The sequence below is a fragment of the Diorhabda sublineata genome, chromosome 9 (assembly GCF_026230105.1).
Source record: "Diorhabda sublineata isolate icDioSubl1.1 chromosome 9, icDioSubl1.1, whole genome shotgun sequence".
Lineage (NCBI taxonomy): Eukaryota > Metazoa > Arthropoda > Insecta > Coleoptera > Chrysomelidae > Diorhabda > Diorhabda sublineata.
In genome coordinates, this window is record NC_079482.1 from 8,279,645 (window position 1) to 8,295,704 (window position 16,060).

A 16,060-nucleotide genomic window follows, 5' to 3' on the forward strand; every position below is an offset into this window, starting at 1 on the left:
AGAATCAACCATTAAATCTTCAATGGAAACGGCTGACTAGCCTCCTTAGAAAAATATAAAAAAATTGCATTCTGTTTAAAATGGATGAAGAAATAAAATTTTTGGGAAATTTGAAAAGTATTTAGCAAAAAATTTATAGAGCGAAATTTAAAGGAAAGTTGGTTACAAGGAACTATTACTTTCTAACAATTAGCTCAAAAATTCGCTATTGCGTATTGAAGAAATTCATTTTTCAGCTAATTTTTAGATAGCAAATATTTTCTATTTGCCAATTTTCTCTTCAGATTTCTGAACTTATATGTTCACGATATATCTTTTTAACTTCTTTATTAACAACATCTATTACTTAAATAATTCTTAAAAATCAGCTGAAAGTATTAAAGAATAAAAATACACAAGTCTTGCCAAGAATATTTGAGTTTTTATTTACTTACCTCATGACATTCGATCTAACAACCATAAGATTGTAAGCTGCAATCACGAACCATTGAACTATCGAAGCTGTTTTATATTTTAAACCTCATGTGTATAAAATCTAAACACTAGTACAGGAATGACAAAAATGCATTACCAGCCAAGCTTGAACCCGCAACCGCTTTTTTTTTGTTTTTTGATATTTTGTCATAAATATCATTTTGAAATTAATTTTGCCATATTTTGTTGAAATTATAAATCTTCATTGTTAAATTAAGTTCATTAATTCACGCGACATTTCTAAGTATTTCAACATTTTTTAATGAATCATCTATTGTTATTAAAAGCGAGAAAGTATATGAAATTTCAAATCAATAGGTTGGTGAACAGCGAAAATTTGATTAGAAATGAAATCTAAACAGACAGACGAAATAACAAAGTAAGAAAAATAAAGTATTGTTACGAAGTCGTCCACGATATGGGCCGTGAAGCCGGTCCGAACCGGCGAGTTGTTATTTTTTTTAGGACTAATTTCTAGAAAGGTCTTTTTAGTTATTTGTTTTGTTTGTTCACTAGTTTATAATTAAATGTCATAAGGAAAAGTAAACAATGAATTTAAATAAATTATAAATAAGTTAGTTAATTCTAGTGTAAGTGCTTAAATAAATTAGGTACATAAAAACGGTGTATATAAATTCACCCCACCGTTAAAAAATAGTTTAAATGAATAAGGAACTAAGAAAACCATTACAGTATGTTAATATAGGTGTAATGTGGCTTTGCATATTTGTGGATTTTCTGTAGAAGTAGAAATAGAGTGGTATGTTTACAGTTTCCACTGGATTTCTCGCGAACTACTAAAAAGAGGTGTCAGTTAACCTTCTTTCTGTTCAGTATTTAGGAGGCTATGTCTGTCACTGGTAAATGGTGGAATCAATTGATTTCAAAAGCAGTCGTCAAAATGGTTCATCTCGAATATAAACGTGGGGTAAATTTAATTTTCAAAAGGCTACTGAATTGACTAGGTTGTTATATTTCTACCAAAGTTTCCTCGTATCTTGTATGCATTTATGAATCAATTTAAAAATATTTCTAGTTTCACCCATGAAAATGAAACCTCGTGAATACTAGGAAATATTTAATCTCAAGAAAATATTGTAGAATACTATTTATTGGTGGTTTTGTACTAATTAGTTATGTTTATTTATAGGTATATGAATGGTCAAACAGCACAACCTCCACCACCACCTTATTCTGCTCCTTATGATCAGTTTCCTGGATGTCGGGACCTCGGTGGAACCATCCATGCTACATCTCCTTACGGCCTTACACAATGTCCGATACATCGCATTCAGTCATGTTCTTGTTTACAGCCCATAAAAGTAGAGGTAACAATTTACATCAATTACATGTATTTTAGATAAATTTACAATCATTGGACGTTCAAAAGAGAACATACAAAAATGTGTTTTTCCATCATTAATGTAAATTATCAGTGCTTTTTAATGTTGCATTTCCAAATTTTACTACGTATTACTTCTAGCTTCCCTTGTATTATCAGAGGCTTTTGATATAAATATTCTTTCGGGGTATAGTGGATCAATCCTTGTACTGTAGCGTTCTTCTATCTGTGATAACTGTAAATGAAAAAAAAAAGGCTTGATATTAGCGACTAAAACTGATTGTGGCAGTAACTGAACTCAATTTCATTGCAAGTGAAATTTGAAAGTAGATTCTGTTTACCTTTTCGAAATCATATGTATGTATTGAAAATGAAACACATGTGTAACTAACTGGAGTCATTTTATATGTTGATAATTAGTTTCCTCTGCACAAAATGAGAAAAATGATCATAAAGTCATCTTAGAATTCAGAATTTTGCATAATAAACAGCTCTAACTTTCAGTTGAGCTCATAAACAGCTCTAACTTACAGTTATATTAATCGAAATAATTTGCTTCCTGTCACTGTTTCAAATGTTTATGCCCGATTTCTATAAAAGTATTTGATTGGTATTCGTTTCATAGAACTCATTTTTTTCTTATTTCAGAGTATGTCACCGGCGGGAATGTCTCCATCTTACCCACACTCCGAACCATCTCCCGACCCTCTCAACTCACAATATCTAATCAACAGAATGCAACGACCTCCCTCAAGTAGTCCTCCTCTCACTCCACAACCGACGCAACAGACCATACCCTCGACGATGATGGGACAGATGATGGCAGCGCTCAACAATAGCGCCATCTTAGATGACCTCAACATTAACGTGGAATCATTGCAAGGTGGCTTTGATTGTAATGTCGAAGAATTAATTAATCACGAACTGAATATGGGGGGTAGTTTGGACTTTAACTTTCCCAATCAACAGCATGGGATACCCGCAGTTGGTTCAGCACAAAGTGAACCTCATACAGGAAACACGGGTAGTCAACCTAGCGCGCCACCTACATATTCGACTGCTGTAACGACACCGTCGTGGGTGCATTAACGAAAAAATTTCAGGTTAGAATTTGCTTAATTTAAATAGATTAATGTAACACATCTTAATCTTGAATGTAGATTACAGACTCTTGTTGATGTCTCCATTTTTTAATATAAAATTAATAGTAAAACATAATGTCATTTCGAAGTTAACCAAATTCACCTCCGTAATTATCGTGCTTCGAGATTTGTTCAAACTCCCAGTCCAAAAAAAAGTTGGAAAATGAGAGTAAAAACTTGGTAATGAGTTCGAATAAGCGGAGTTGACAAGGGAAAAATCTCATCTTTCCATTAAAATGTCATGCTCGAATATGCCTAATTTCTAAATTGGCTAAACTTAACTTCCCCATAGAGGCGGCTGATTCAGTATGCTCAATAAATTTTCCTAATGCTATTAGCATCCGTAATGGCGGCTGCTTAACTTTGATTCAATTGTCTTTTGTGACTTTTTGAAGTGCATTTCATTAAGTTGTGAATTGTTAATGGAAAAAGAAAAATATAATGAGATTTCGGTAAAATGACTGGCACAAAAGATATTCATGTTTTCAGTAACGGTTTGAAGTTTTTGTAAAAACAGAAAAGAATTTGAAACATCATTAAACAATAATACCATTTATAATAGATTAAAAAATAGTTTGATTTTTGCCTTCTTGTTCCATGCATTTGATATAGTAAAATGATTCTAATAACTATAAATTTTAGTCCTTGCTTTGTTTAAATTCAATTTCTCTAACTGACCTACAAATATCGACTAACACAATTAGTTCCAATCAAATTGTGGAAATTAAATCAAAAACCAAAAGCCACATCGCAATTGCTTATGGTTTTCCGCAACAAAATTAAAAAATATAAGGGTAGAAATCACTGGTATGTAATTTATCAACACTCTAATGTAAAAAGGAGCACAAATAATTGCAGAGGTACAGGGGATTTCATTCATAATAAATATTATGTATTGATAATTTCGAAAATGTTCAAAGATCTCGAATGAAAAGAATGATGAAAGTTTATTTCACAATTGAAATTATCTCCATAAGCAGTGTGATTGTCTAAGACCGTCTTCAAACCATATCTGCCTGGGTTCTAACACAAACTGTTATTTAAATTGCAGTTAAAATATGGCAGTTATACAAAAAAAAGTGTAGTATGGTATAAAATTGATTTCATTTCCTTCGTGAAATTTTTCAATTTGCTCTGATCATTCACAAACTTTTTCACTTTCAAAATAAAACTTCACTTTCGCACGGCGCAAGATCTGGCGAATAAGGTAGATGGTCCAACACTAGAATGTTGTACTTGATTAGAAACCTCTTGAGGGCGGAATGAGCCATGACTTCTCCATCAACAATTCAGGTCTACCCTTCTTATTCTTTCATGGAATTTAGTAAGAGATAATAATATTGGTGAACAGTTTCATCTTCAGGAACCCAGTGAAGGTATATAATTCCGTTAATATCGAAAAAAAAAACAATCATCTTCGCTTTGAATTTTGATTTGCTTATATTTGCTTTTTTTGGATTGGAGCTTTATTTCCTGATCATAGATAAAAAACAAAGTTCACATGTCCACAAATATTGAAGAAAATCCACAAAGCAGTCTGGATGAACGTTGACTGAAAGTGCGCGAGGTAGCAGATATAGTAGACATTTTCAAAAGTGCGGTACATCACATATTAACTGAAAATTTGGATATGAGAAAGCTATGAGGAGAGAGGGGTGCCGCGTTTGCTTAGAATGCATCGTTGTTGTTGTTGTTTCTATCGAGTGTTTGGCAATCTTTCACAGAAATAAAGCCAAATTTTTACGCCATTTCATAACCATGAATGAAACGTGGGTCTATCACTTCACACCCGAAACAAAACAGCAATCAAAACAATGGACTAAAAAGGGAGAACCGGTTCCAAATAAGGCAAAGACCGTTGCATCTACAGGAGTCGATTTTTTTGGATACACGTGCACGGTAATTTTCATCAACTATCTTGAAAAAGGAAAAACTATTAATGGCGTGTACTATGCGTACTTATTATTACAACGTTTTAGCGAAAAAATCAAGCAGAAAGGCCGCATTTGGTTTAGAATAAACTGTTGTTTCATCAAGACAATGCACCACCTCACACATTTGTTATTGAAAGAGCCAAAATTTATTAATAAAAATCTGAATTGCTACATCATGCCCATTATTGCGAGAGTTTACCCATTTGGATTATTCCCTGTTCCCAGACTTGAAAAAATGGCTCCGTGGTCAAAGATTTTCCAACAATGAAGAGGTGATGTCGGCGGTTAATGGCTATTTTGACGAGCTTGACGATTTTTATTATAAAAATGGTATCGAATTTATTGAACATCACTGGGAAAAGTGTATGGAGCTAAAATAAGATTACGTTTAACGTAACAATGCCACTGGGAGTAACAGTCTCTTCGACATCTTCTCACCACGTCCTATTTTTTGCAAGTTTTCTGCTTTAGAATTCCCTTTCATTTGTTTAGTTACCCATCAGAGGCTTACTCAAGTATCACGCATCCACGAAACTGCCTCGCGATATCACATTTTCACTTTTGATTTTGTCGTTTTTGATACTATTATTTCGAAGGCAGCCTTGCTATCTATGAGATTGGAATATATCTAAGTGAATCACCAATTTCTTTTAGTTCTAAGATAGCCCTTTTTATTGTCTAAATTTCTGCTTGTAGAATATTACATCCAGTTTTCATTTTGAACGATTTTTGGATGCTAAGTTTCTTTGAAAACACAATGGTTCCCGATCCATTTTTGCTTATTGACCTTCGATTGAGATTTCTTTTATATCTATGATAAATTTCTCATCCACTTCTTCTCTTGTAGGAATGTTTATTTTTATCCTTCCCTTAAAATTTTGTGATCATAATCCGTGTTTTCAGCTAATATATATTTTCTCCTCATATTTTCCCATTATAATAGAATAATTTCTACACAGAACCTCTAGCTGATATTTTTAACACAGTTGAGTCATTGACAACATACTCATAGTTATATAGAAATTAATTTACCTTTGTTAAGACCGATGAACAGAAAATAAAGATAAATACATTTTTCCCCTTATGAAAATAAAGCGACGGATTCTAACCTTAACATAATAATAATTAATTGTTAATTCTTTCATTGCAAAACCAAAATACATTCTATTACTGATCTTCTAATTTCGGTGACAAGTGTATGTGATTAATATCATCGTCTCGAAGTCACAGCCATCGTGATTTGTTTAACGCACATCTAACCGAGATTAATGCGGCGGGTCGGCAAGTGTACATGGCGCGGTGAATAGTATTCGTAAAAATTTTCAACGGCCATAGCAATAACTTATACTAGATGGAATAATAACTGCTAGGAAGCGATGCGCGAATCCATCATGCATGCAAATTTTGGTAGCTCGAAGATTTATGCTAAATTCTAGAAATAGGGGCTCCGACTGTAGAGTTCAGGGGGTTCTTTATGGAGGGTTGTATTTTGGCTTTAAAAACTATTGCTCGAGATATTTCTGGGTTAACTTTTTCAATAATAGATACTATTTTAACTGAATTAATGAAGAATATGACCAATTAATAGCATTATTGGAATTGATATTTTTTCATAAAGAAAAATATCAAACTATATATTGTCAGTATCATCACTTTTTAAATTTATATTAATGATAACAATCGACCAATTGAAAGTAATGACTATAAATGGTGAATGGTTTCAGGTTTATAATGATATCTTTCGGGAATATATATCTAACGTTGTAGTTTGGTATAAAAGTGTTCTACGTAGGATATTTTATTTTTCATAATAATATGAAGAAGTAAAATGGATTCCATTTTTAGAAATATTATCCCAAAAAAAATTGCAGCCAAAACACTCTAATACATATTTTTATGACAGAAAATGAAACTGAATGAATTCCCTCGCTTTTTTTAATTTTTCCGTATTATCTATCAGATTCTATTTATTATAAAAGTTACATTCTCTGTTGAGAAATTTCTATCAAATGTTTAAATTAATCGAAAAATGTCAAAAACTTAGTTTGTACAACAGTTCATTTTCTACAAAAATTTGTTTTTTTTTCAAATAATGCTTATTGGCTTAGGAGTTATGGAGTTCATGAGCAAAAATGGAATTTGCCATAAAACTATTGAACTTTAACCTTCAATATCTATCTATTATAATGGCGGTATTCACACAAAAACCTAAGACATCTTTTTATTAGAACGTTAAAATGCAAGTGCAAAATTCTAAGAGACCATTATCCGCAAGATGATTTAAATATACGAAATTTTTTCCTAATATACTGTGAAAAAAATAGAAAACTGTTAAGTCCTCTTTCCCATTGAAATAAATAGCTTATATTCGATAAAAATTTTCAAAAAACGATTTTTCGGTAGTACTAGTAGAAAAGATAATTTTTGGTCCCACACTAGTAAATAGAAAATTTTGATCAAGTTTATGAGTTTATAGGTCTTCTTACCTCTGCTTAAGCGCGTTTAAAATGTGTTTCATATTCGAATTGGAATTATAGCGTAGTCTCAAAGAAGAAGATACCACATAATCATGGGTAAGTCTTGAGTGACCGAAATTCAGTCCTCTTGAAGTTGGATAGTATCTTGAAAGGCCTGCTAAATTACTTGGTTGAAAATGACCTATCTAGTGTCGTATCTGGTATCAAGAATACCATTTTCCCTGTTCTGCTGCCACACTATGTCCTTGACATCCCTCTTTGATTATATTCTTCCTAGTATTCCTAACTACATCTATTATTATTACCCATCATACTAGGCCGATATTATATTATTTGTACGTCTTCCTAATCACTGTTGTTTCTTTTCACATTTTCACATTTTGTCGGTGATGGTACATGCAGAAGCAATTTTTGAGTGTTAGTTTGCCAATTCGTTCCTCACAATGCCAATAGGATAAACAGTTATTATACTTGAAATATATATAAATATAAATGATAGCTAATTCATCCGTGTGGATAATGCATGCTTTTTCGTAAATGTCCAGTATTCCAACAAGTGTATCCACTTTTTGTACAATTCCATATGTTGTTTACGTCGAAAGATGTTTAAATCGTTTCTCGTCCTTAACTTATTCATATCAGCTCTTAAATCATTCATACCACTTATAAAATACCCATTATTATCTGCAGATAATATAAAATTGAAAAAAGTACTTATTCTACATAAAGATCTTCTGTTTCAAAACTCTGTTGAGCTATTTGGGATAATAATAAATTTTTTTTGTGTTGCTTTTACCAAAAAAACATGGGAAGTGAAATAATTGAAAATTCGATATAAATCATCATATATTATTATTTAATATCAAATAAAAATTAAAAACTTATTATTCCATACAAAACTGAAATAAACTATCAATATCGAATGTATCATCTTACGATATACTGACTCAGTCCTAATAAAAAGAGCAGATTCCAATCACATATTATGTATGGGTCGAATATAAAATAAAGTACTGTACAACAAAGAGAACAAAGCATCAATCTTGGAACAATTAATATCTTCCAGATTATCATCTTTAGAATTCTAACACAACGACCACAGCAATAGTTAGGAGTTACTACTTGAATTTCAATTTCAACTGTGCTAGATTGAAAATCAATGTTCTACAAACTATGGTTTGACTTACGTCTGTAATATAATATGTATTTGAACACAAATTGCTGTTTTCTTTCTGACTCTTACCGATGAATCAGCATTTCAACCTGGAGGTTTGTGCTACATTCATATATAAAGTTCCAAAAAACCTAAAAGAAAGACTTTACGATGCCTTAACTCAGTATCTTGGTGGTAAACTGACATTGGAAGTTTGAGATTTGTCAATTTTACTATATAATTTGCACCAAGAATATTGGGTTCAATTAGTACTCAAATGTATTTTCCAAATTCTCTTAACTAATTTTTTCTTTTATATACAACATCATTAGATTTTATGTTTAAGATGAAATACGGTTTGTGAGTCTTAATGTTCAAATTATTTGGAAGTCGCCACAAGAAAATAAATGTTTTTTATAGGTGGATAGTTTGAAAATATAATTTTGTTATAGCTAATTACTAACACAATATTTATCATTGGTTCAAATGTTTTTCTGTTCACCTACCGACATTTCCGTCACTATTGTAATAAATTGCATTATATCGATGTCCTCCAATTGCATTTGAAAGTCTCCTTTGATTGGAACATTTATAGAAAAGGCACAGCGCTTGTTAGCGTTTGATCCTCTTTCATTCCTTCTATCTGTATTGATGTGTAGATATTTCATACCGATTTGATACCGTTATATGTATCTAGCATGAATATTGAGAATAACACGTTTCACAATGGTAATTGGCGAAACGTCCTTACATATTCCTTTATTCCATATTAAATTCAATAATTCAACAAGTACATAACGAAGGTTATAATGTACAAGGATGAAATTTATGACATGAACCGAATACTAGTATTGTATTCAAAATTAGTGCCACATATGAACTTATTGGTCAATTGCAATTCATGTTATTGGTTATGTTCAAGAGCGTTGACAATGTTTCAGCTACGTTGCTTTTGTGTGATTTTATTTGATTTCGATTCTTATGTTATGCAAATAGTTGATTTTGAGTTGTTGAGAAAACGTATCTTTATAAAACCTATTGAATTGTGAATGTCATAATTGAATAGAACGTCTATATTCAATAACTAAATAATGATATAGTTGAATAAGTGGGTGGTGAGGCCTTCTGATAAACCTACGTGTCCCGCTTACGTTGGATACCTCCCGATGACGTTGTCTACTGTTTCTATCTTCTCCCAGCATCAGCAAAATTCCAGATCATCCATGAAGCCTTTAGCATTGAATGGCGTCTTAGATAACTATGTCATGTATGTATTGGTGACACAAGCAGAAGACCCATCTTATTCTAAGTGTTTCTATCCGTCTTTGGTTTGTTTTGCGAGCACACTTCTAAGACTACACTCGATGTACCAAGAATGAGCTCTGAGCCCATTGATGGCTTAGCTGATCCCATTCTGATAAGCTAATAATCATTGCCCTTATTCTCCAAGTGACCAGGAACCAACCGAGCTGGACGTTGCAGACTTTACACACATTTAGGAGTTTTTTGCACTTCAGCACAAGCCTAGAGCACACTACATGCCTTTATAGTAGCTCTCGTGTCTAAACAGTATGAGAGTACTGTGTTTCTAAGGCGTCTATTTTCCATCATGGCGAATATTTGAGATTGGAAAATATTAACGTATTCCCCATGAATGAAAATGTTTGCAGGATAATAATCTTTATATCCGGTTAATTAGACTTTACAAAAGTAGCTTTTGAATGATATGATCTAAAAAACACTTGAATGTGTTAAATCACTGAAAGGTGGAAGAAATGGAGTAGAAAGAGAAGGTTTCGAACATTATTCGAAGAAAATTAGGATTATATTTTCACTTTGAGGAATGCAAATTTATAAATATGTGTAAAATGAATGGATTATTGCCATTTGGCTCTTTTATTATTATGTTTCCCATGTTGTAAATGACAATAAGTAACAATGAATTTTTTATCACTATCTACTTTCAATACAGAATAATACTAATCATAGTAAGAACAGAATTTCTCTACAAGAATTAATCTTCTATCTAAACTAAAATATGGGGTAATAAGTATGCATTCACATAAAATTTTATTGTGTATTCTATTAAAAAAATCATTCATCACTTCGTTTTCCTAGTCAAAATAAAATTAATAAAATTCAGTGGAAAAGAATATATGTTAAGTATCAAATGTATCAAAAGCCTCAACAGTACATATGCAAGAAATATTCATTTTCACTAAATCGAGTATTTTCAATCACTCACAAAGAAGCAACGAACAAAGCAAAGTGAAGAAAAATGTAATGAAATTGAAGAACTAGCTTCAACTTTAGAATATATATATATTAAGGAGAGAATTTTTAAAATAATGTCTTAATAAGTTCATGCTATTATTTTACAATAAATCAAGATTGTTTTGGAATTATTTTATTAAAGAAAATGCAGAAGATACTGGCAACTGGCAAAAATGATGAAAATATATCCAATTCAATTGTAGCACTAGGCTACATTCGACTTTAAATGTACAAACAGAAATAGTTCATCTTATATGATATTAATGTCGTGAATATTGGTTTAATCATACTTTACAAACTATGATACATTATGACTTGTTGTTATTAGATTTAAAATTCAACAAGCTTCCATAAAATCTTTTAAAAACTGGCATCTAAATTTTTGGTAAGAAACTATGGAATACTATTGAACATATTAATTGGTTCAATCGTATTACTGCTAAAATTTACTTAACTTATTCGTAAATCATGTTTCAAAATACCAACAAAATCCTTTCCAATCTATGCTTTCATTTCTTACTGTCCGTGTACATCTATATCTGAAAAGGTGGGTTTATATTACTATAATATCTACTAATAACTTGAAGGCCTTTATTACTCGAATGCAACAAGTCGCGCATCCACGTTTTGGTTGCCGAGTGGTAATTCAACCGGCTACTGCACAGGCAACCACTGGATGCTCAGTCTGGTTGCGGTCCTGTTTAGCTTACAGATCTCATTACACTAGGCAGCCAATTCCCTAAAGCAACAACAAGTGACTACCAGCTTCTCTGATGAGATACATTCTCTCATTTGAGTATCTATCCCAGTTAGTCATCCATAACAGGGTCTTACAGCTCGAGAAAAACCTGTTTTCGACATGCGAAAGTAATTAAAAACTTGAAAACTTGTCATGTATGTATTATCTTTTTGATGTCCTTAAAAAAATAATTCGATGAATATGCATTGTTCTTCTTTTTCGTTCCCTTAGTTCATTGTCTGTCATATTCACTGTTCTCGTCTATACTGAAGAGCGAAATGAGCTATGCATTGTCCTCTTTTTCCGTCTTCTTTCCAAATTTATGAGTTTCCTGGCTGCTTTACTGATTACTCTGTTCGATACCCATACTGATGACTGGTTGTCCGACTGGTTGCGCAACTCGGCTTCCTTATCTATAAAGGCTTAAGTTACCTGAATTTAATCAGAGATCGCTATAATTTTTTTAGATGGATTTTGTTGTAATCGATAGCTTAACAAAATAGGATTCTCTATTAAAATTGTAGAGTATTTTATATTTTCGGTCAAATAAATATTATATAAACCTTCATAGAAGAAATAAAAAAAGAAAATTTGGTCATTCTAATATTTATAGAAGCAAACAATAGAAATGCTTTTAAAATCAAGATCACTGATTGCAGTTTTTGTTATATGGATGAACATATCGACAGGCAAAATGTATCTAGGAATGAATATCACGATCTAACTTCAAATTCCAATTATAAGAAGCATCACCTAATTTTAGCCAACCAAACTAGTTTTCAATTTTTCGAATTTCTTCAGTAACTCAAATTGATCGCTGCTTTTTCTGAAGTTCCTGAGTGTGTCCGTTACTCATTGGCTTAACCACATGATATATTGGAAATTGAAATGGATTGTTTTTACTAGTCCTGTTGTATTCGATTCAAATGACCATTCAAAATAAAATATTTAATTTTGAACATAATAGAAAAAATATATGTTCATTTCACAATTATTGGTTTGTTTTTTGCATTTTTATTTTGCTTTGATATTAAGGCAATAAACACGAAATTAAATTTTGTAATTTGGTATCCCGTTTTGATTCATCATATACTTGGTCGTTTCATAGAAGCGTTGTACACTTTGATATTGTGATATTCATACAAGTTTTTTAACTACAGTAATTATTGATATGCATATTTCAATAATAAATTGAATAATTACATAGCGTTACATTGATAAAAACACAATTTTGATTCGAAATGTGAAATTTATACCAAACATAAGTTTATCAGAATACTTTTCCTTGATTTTGATATAATGCAATGCAAAACCTAGTAGCAGAAGAATTATGATATTATTAATACAATATACGCATCCTCACATTCAATTATCCTTTCTCTTTGCCTGCCTATATAGACACAAAGATCGCCGTCACATTCTCAGGAGAAAATGTAAACCAATATTCGTCGCGGCATTTGCCAGAAAAGTAGTTGGTGTCTCATAGCTGTCAGTAGTGGTCAAATATTTGGATGTACTCGTATTAGATGTATCTCGTAAAAAAAGAGATAATAATGAATTTAGTAAGAATGAGGGCTAAATTTTCCCGGTAATATCGGTTTTTTAAGCTAAAATAAAAGGTGTGTTCGATGATGGGTTTTCCAGCGTTTTGACCTTTTTTTTTTTAAATTTTTATTTCGTTTTGTTAAAACGCTGATGGCGTTGTATATTTAAACACAACAGAGAAATTTACATAAAGCAGAATAGTTTTCGAGTTTAAATTTGTAAATTGTTGCAGCGTCATAACATACATTTTACAATCTACTGCACGTCTCAAACACTCCTAATAGCGTTGATATAAATTTTAAAAAATGTAATATCTTCACTTTGTGCTCATTTCTTCTTGCAATGCGCCAATCGCTTGGTTACGTCACCATCGCCGATGGAGTTTAGCCTGACAAGCTACAATATTCACACATTGTTAGGGTATCAAATCCTGGATCGACAAAGGTTCGATATAAATAATGTACATATTATACAAAAATGTACCAGCATCACTATTACTGCACCGAATAAAGTATTTTTAAGTATCCCTAAGGGAGAAAAATTACGGAACAAATGGAGTGATGCAATGAAAAAAAAATAGTGTAAAAAGTAGTCTGAAGAACCACGAAAAAAACCCTGCTTTTACTAATCATCTCTTTAGCAGGCCTTTAGCCAGTAGCATTTTGTCAAATAGGACAGCAGCTCTCTTTTTCAATCGGCGCTGATGACGTAATATCTATCTGAAACGGATCTCGGGCGGTATAAAAGATATCCATACTAAACTTTGTTAATACTGATTCTATCGACTTGAAATAAATACAATTATTCTTGTATATATTTAATTATATATTGTGTGTATATATATATATATATATATATATATATATATATATATATATATATAATTATTTTACTTGTTATAGCATTACCCAAAAAATAATTTACGAAATGAAATGAAACGTGAGTGCTCTTATTCATAAAAAAATCGTTAAAATTAAAGATCTATCTCGTCGGCTAGCGTCTGCTGTCAAATTTTAATAATGTCGTCTCCGTAGGCGAAGGGGCACGCGTGTAAGTTTAATAACGCTCCGCCGCCACACATTTTACCGCTCAATTATGCCGCTTCTTTCTTGTCAACTTATCAGCGCCACTCCGTCGACGGCGGCGACAACGGCCCAAATTGTCAACTCCTTAAATTTTATATTCAATTTCCTCAGATAGAAATTTGATTACGCACGGGACACGGACGGGACGAAACGTCTAGATCAAGTCAAGTCGTCATCTCTGGCGGCCGTTTCATCATAGGCGCCGTCTTTACATAATCTCTTTCTAACGATCTTTTTCAGGTTACCACGTTTTACACTCGTATATTAAAAAAATATTTCATGCTGTTGTTACATTATTTGATAATAAATTTTCAATTCCAAAATTTTTGTAACTTAAGTAGGGGGAATACTATCAATTGTTATAATATTTAGTTACTCTTGAATAATTTTTTACTTATTTGACCAAATTTTCAATATAATTAGACTAAATTATTGTGTTTAATATGCCTAAAAACTAGAAGTTGTTCCCCCCGGGCTCCGTTTTCCTCTTCGCGTCTTTCATCTCGTTCGTCTTTTTGGTTTCTTCGAGTCGAAAAAGTTTCTTTGACGACTAGGCGACGAGTGTATGCGAAAATTAATTTTTTGTCACTTATCGAGTTAGGAGTTACTTTTGAGTTGCTCTCTCGGGTAGGAAGTAATGGTTGCGAATGTCAAATGAGGGGTGTATGATGAATAACGTGAATATTCTCTATCGTGGAAAATAAAATTAACCACTTACCTGTTTTAATTGAAAATATGATTTGAATACTTGGAACGAATAATTTGACTCTTACTTAACAGCTACAGGGTTGTTTGGAAACTTTATTCCAGCACTGGAATGGATCACTGTAAATAATTTTCTAAAAATGGAAAAGATTGGGTATCGAGTTATCATTATATATATGTGCTTACGCAAATAAAAGAGGAGTTAAATACTATGTATGAAGACGACTGTGAAATTTTGGACAGATGCATTAAAACGTAGCCGTATCAGCTCGACTGAAGACGACGAAAAAGTTCACCAAATGGTACTGAACGACCGTCGGATTAAAGGTCAATTTATAAACTTTTATTCTCGTGCCTGCATTGGCGCCCTCGTTCGCGTTCAACAAAAATTAAACAGATTACGAAATGTGATTTATAAACACAAACGCCTGCACCCGCGTTACAACGCCTAGTCAACGAGAGCGTCAGCGCGAGGGCGAATGTAAGAGTTCATGAATCCAGCTTGAGGCTTACGCTCAAAAGAACGCATTTGCTATATACTGGCTGAAGAATTATGCATGCGTGAACTAATCGCTCGTTGGGTTCTGCGTTTGCTCGTTTTGGCTCAAAACACATCCGAATAAACATTTCTGAGGCCTTATTACCGCGGTTTTTACAAAATGAGTTGTGAGATTGTGTTCTTCGAAAAAAAAAAAAAACAATAACAGAAGCGTATTACGCATCATTACTTGATAGATATTATAGATTATATAAATTGCAAATAAGCGAAGATGGAGAAGAAGAAAGTGCTTTTTCATTAAGACAACGTCACACTTTGGTGATCGCCATATCAAAAATTCAGGAATTGCACTTTGTATTGATTGTCCACGATCTCTATTTACCAGATCTGACATTAAGTAACTTTTTTCTGCTTCCTAACCTCAAAGTTTAACTTGCAGAAGAAAGATTTCCATTAATCAAGAAAGTTGTCTCCTAATTAAACGCCTGTTTTGAGGAGAACGACTGTAATTATTATTTGGAATGATTAAAAAAGATTAAAGCTTGGCTGGGTTTATTATATAGACTTAAAAGAAGACTTAATGAAAAATAAAAATTATTATGTAAAATGCTTGCTTATTTTCAGACAATCCTCGTATTACCAAAAAGGAGTAAATTTTTCTACAGAATGAGTAAAATAATGAATGACGTAC

General features: G+C 32.2%; 1 protein-coding gene across 2 annotated transcripts in view; it reads left to right on the plus strand.

Annotated features, from left to right (window-relative positions):
* Positions 1–3,031, plus strand: part of LOC130449134 (forkhead box protein O-like) — a 359,247-nt gene extending 356,216 nt beyond the window's left edge. For both annotated transcript variants that reach the window (XM_056786824.1, XM_056786825.1), the window contains 2 exons: positions 1,625–1,802; positions 2,465–3,031. In XM_056786824.1, coding sequence (XP_056642802.1) covers positions 1,625–1,802; positions 2,465–2,905 — 619 coding nt within the window. In that variant the 3' untranslated portion in view covers positions 2,906–3,031. The remainder of the gene's footprint in view (positions 1–1,624; positions 1,803–2,464) is intronic.
* Positions 3,032–16,060: the final 13,029 nt, after the last annotated feature.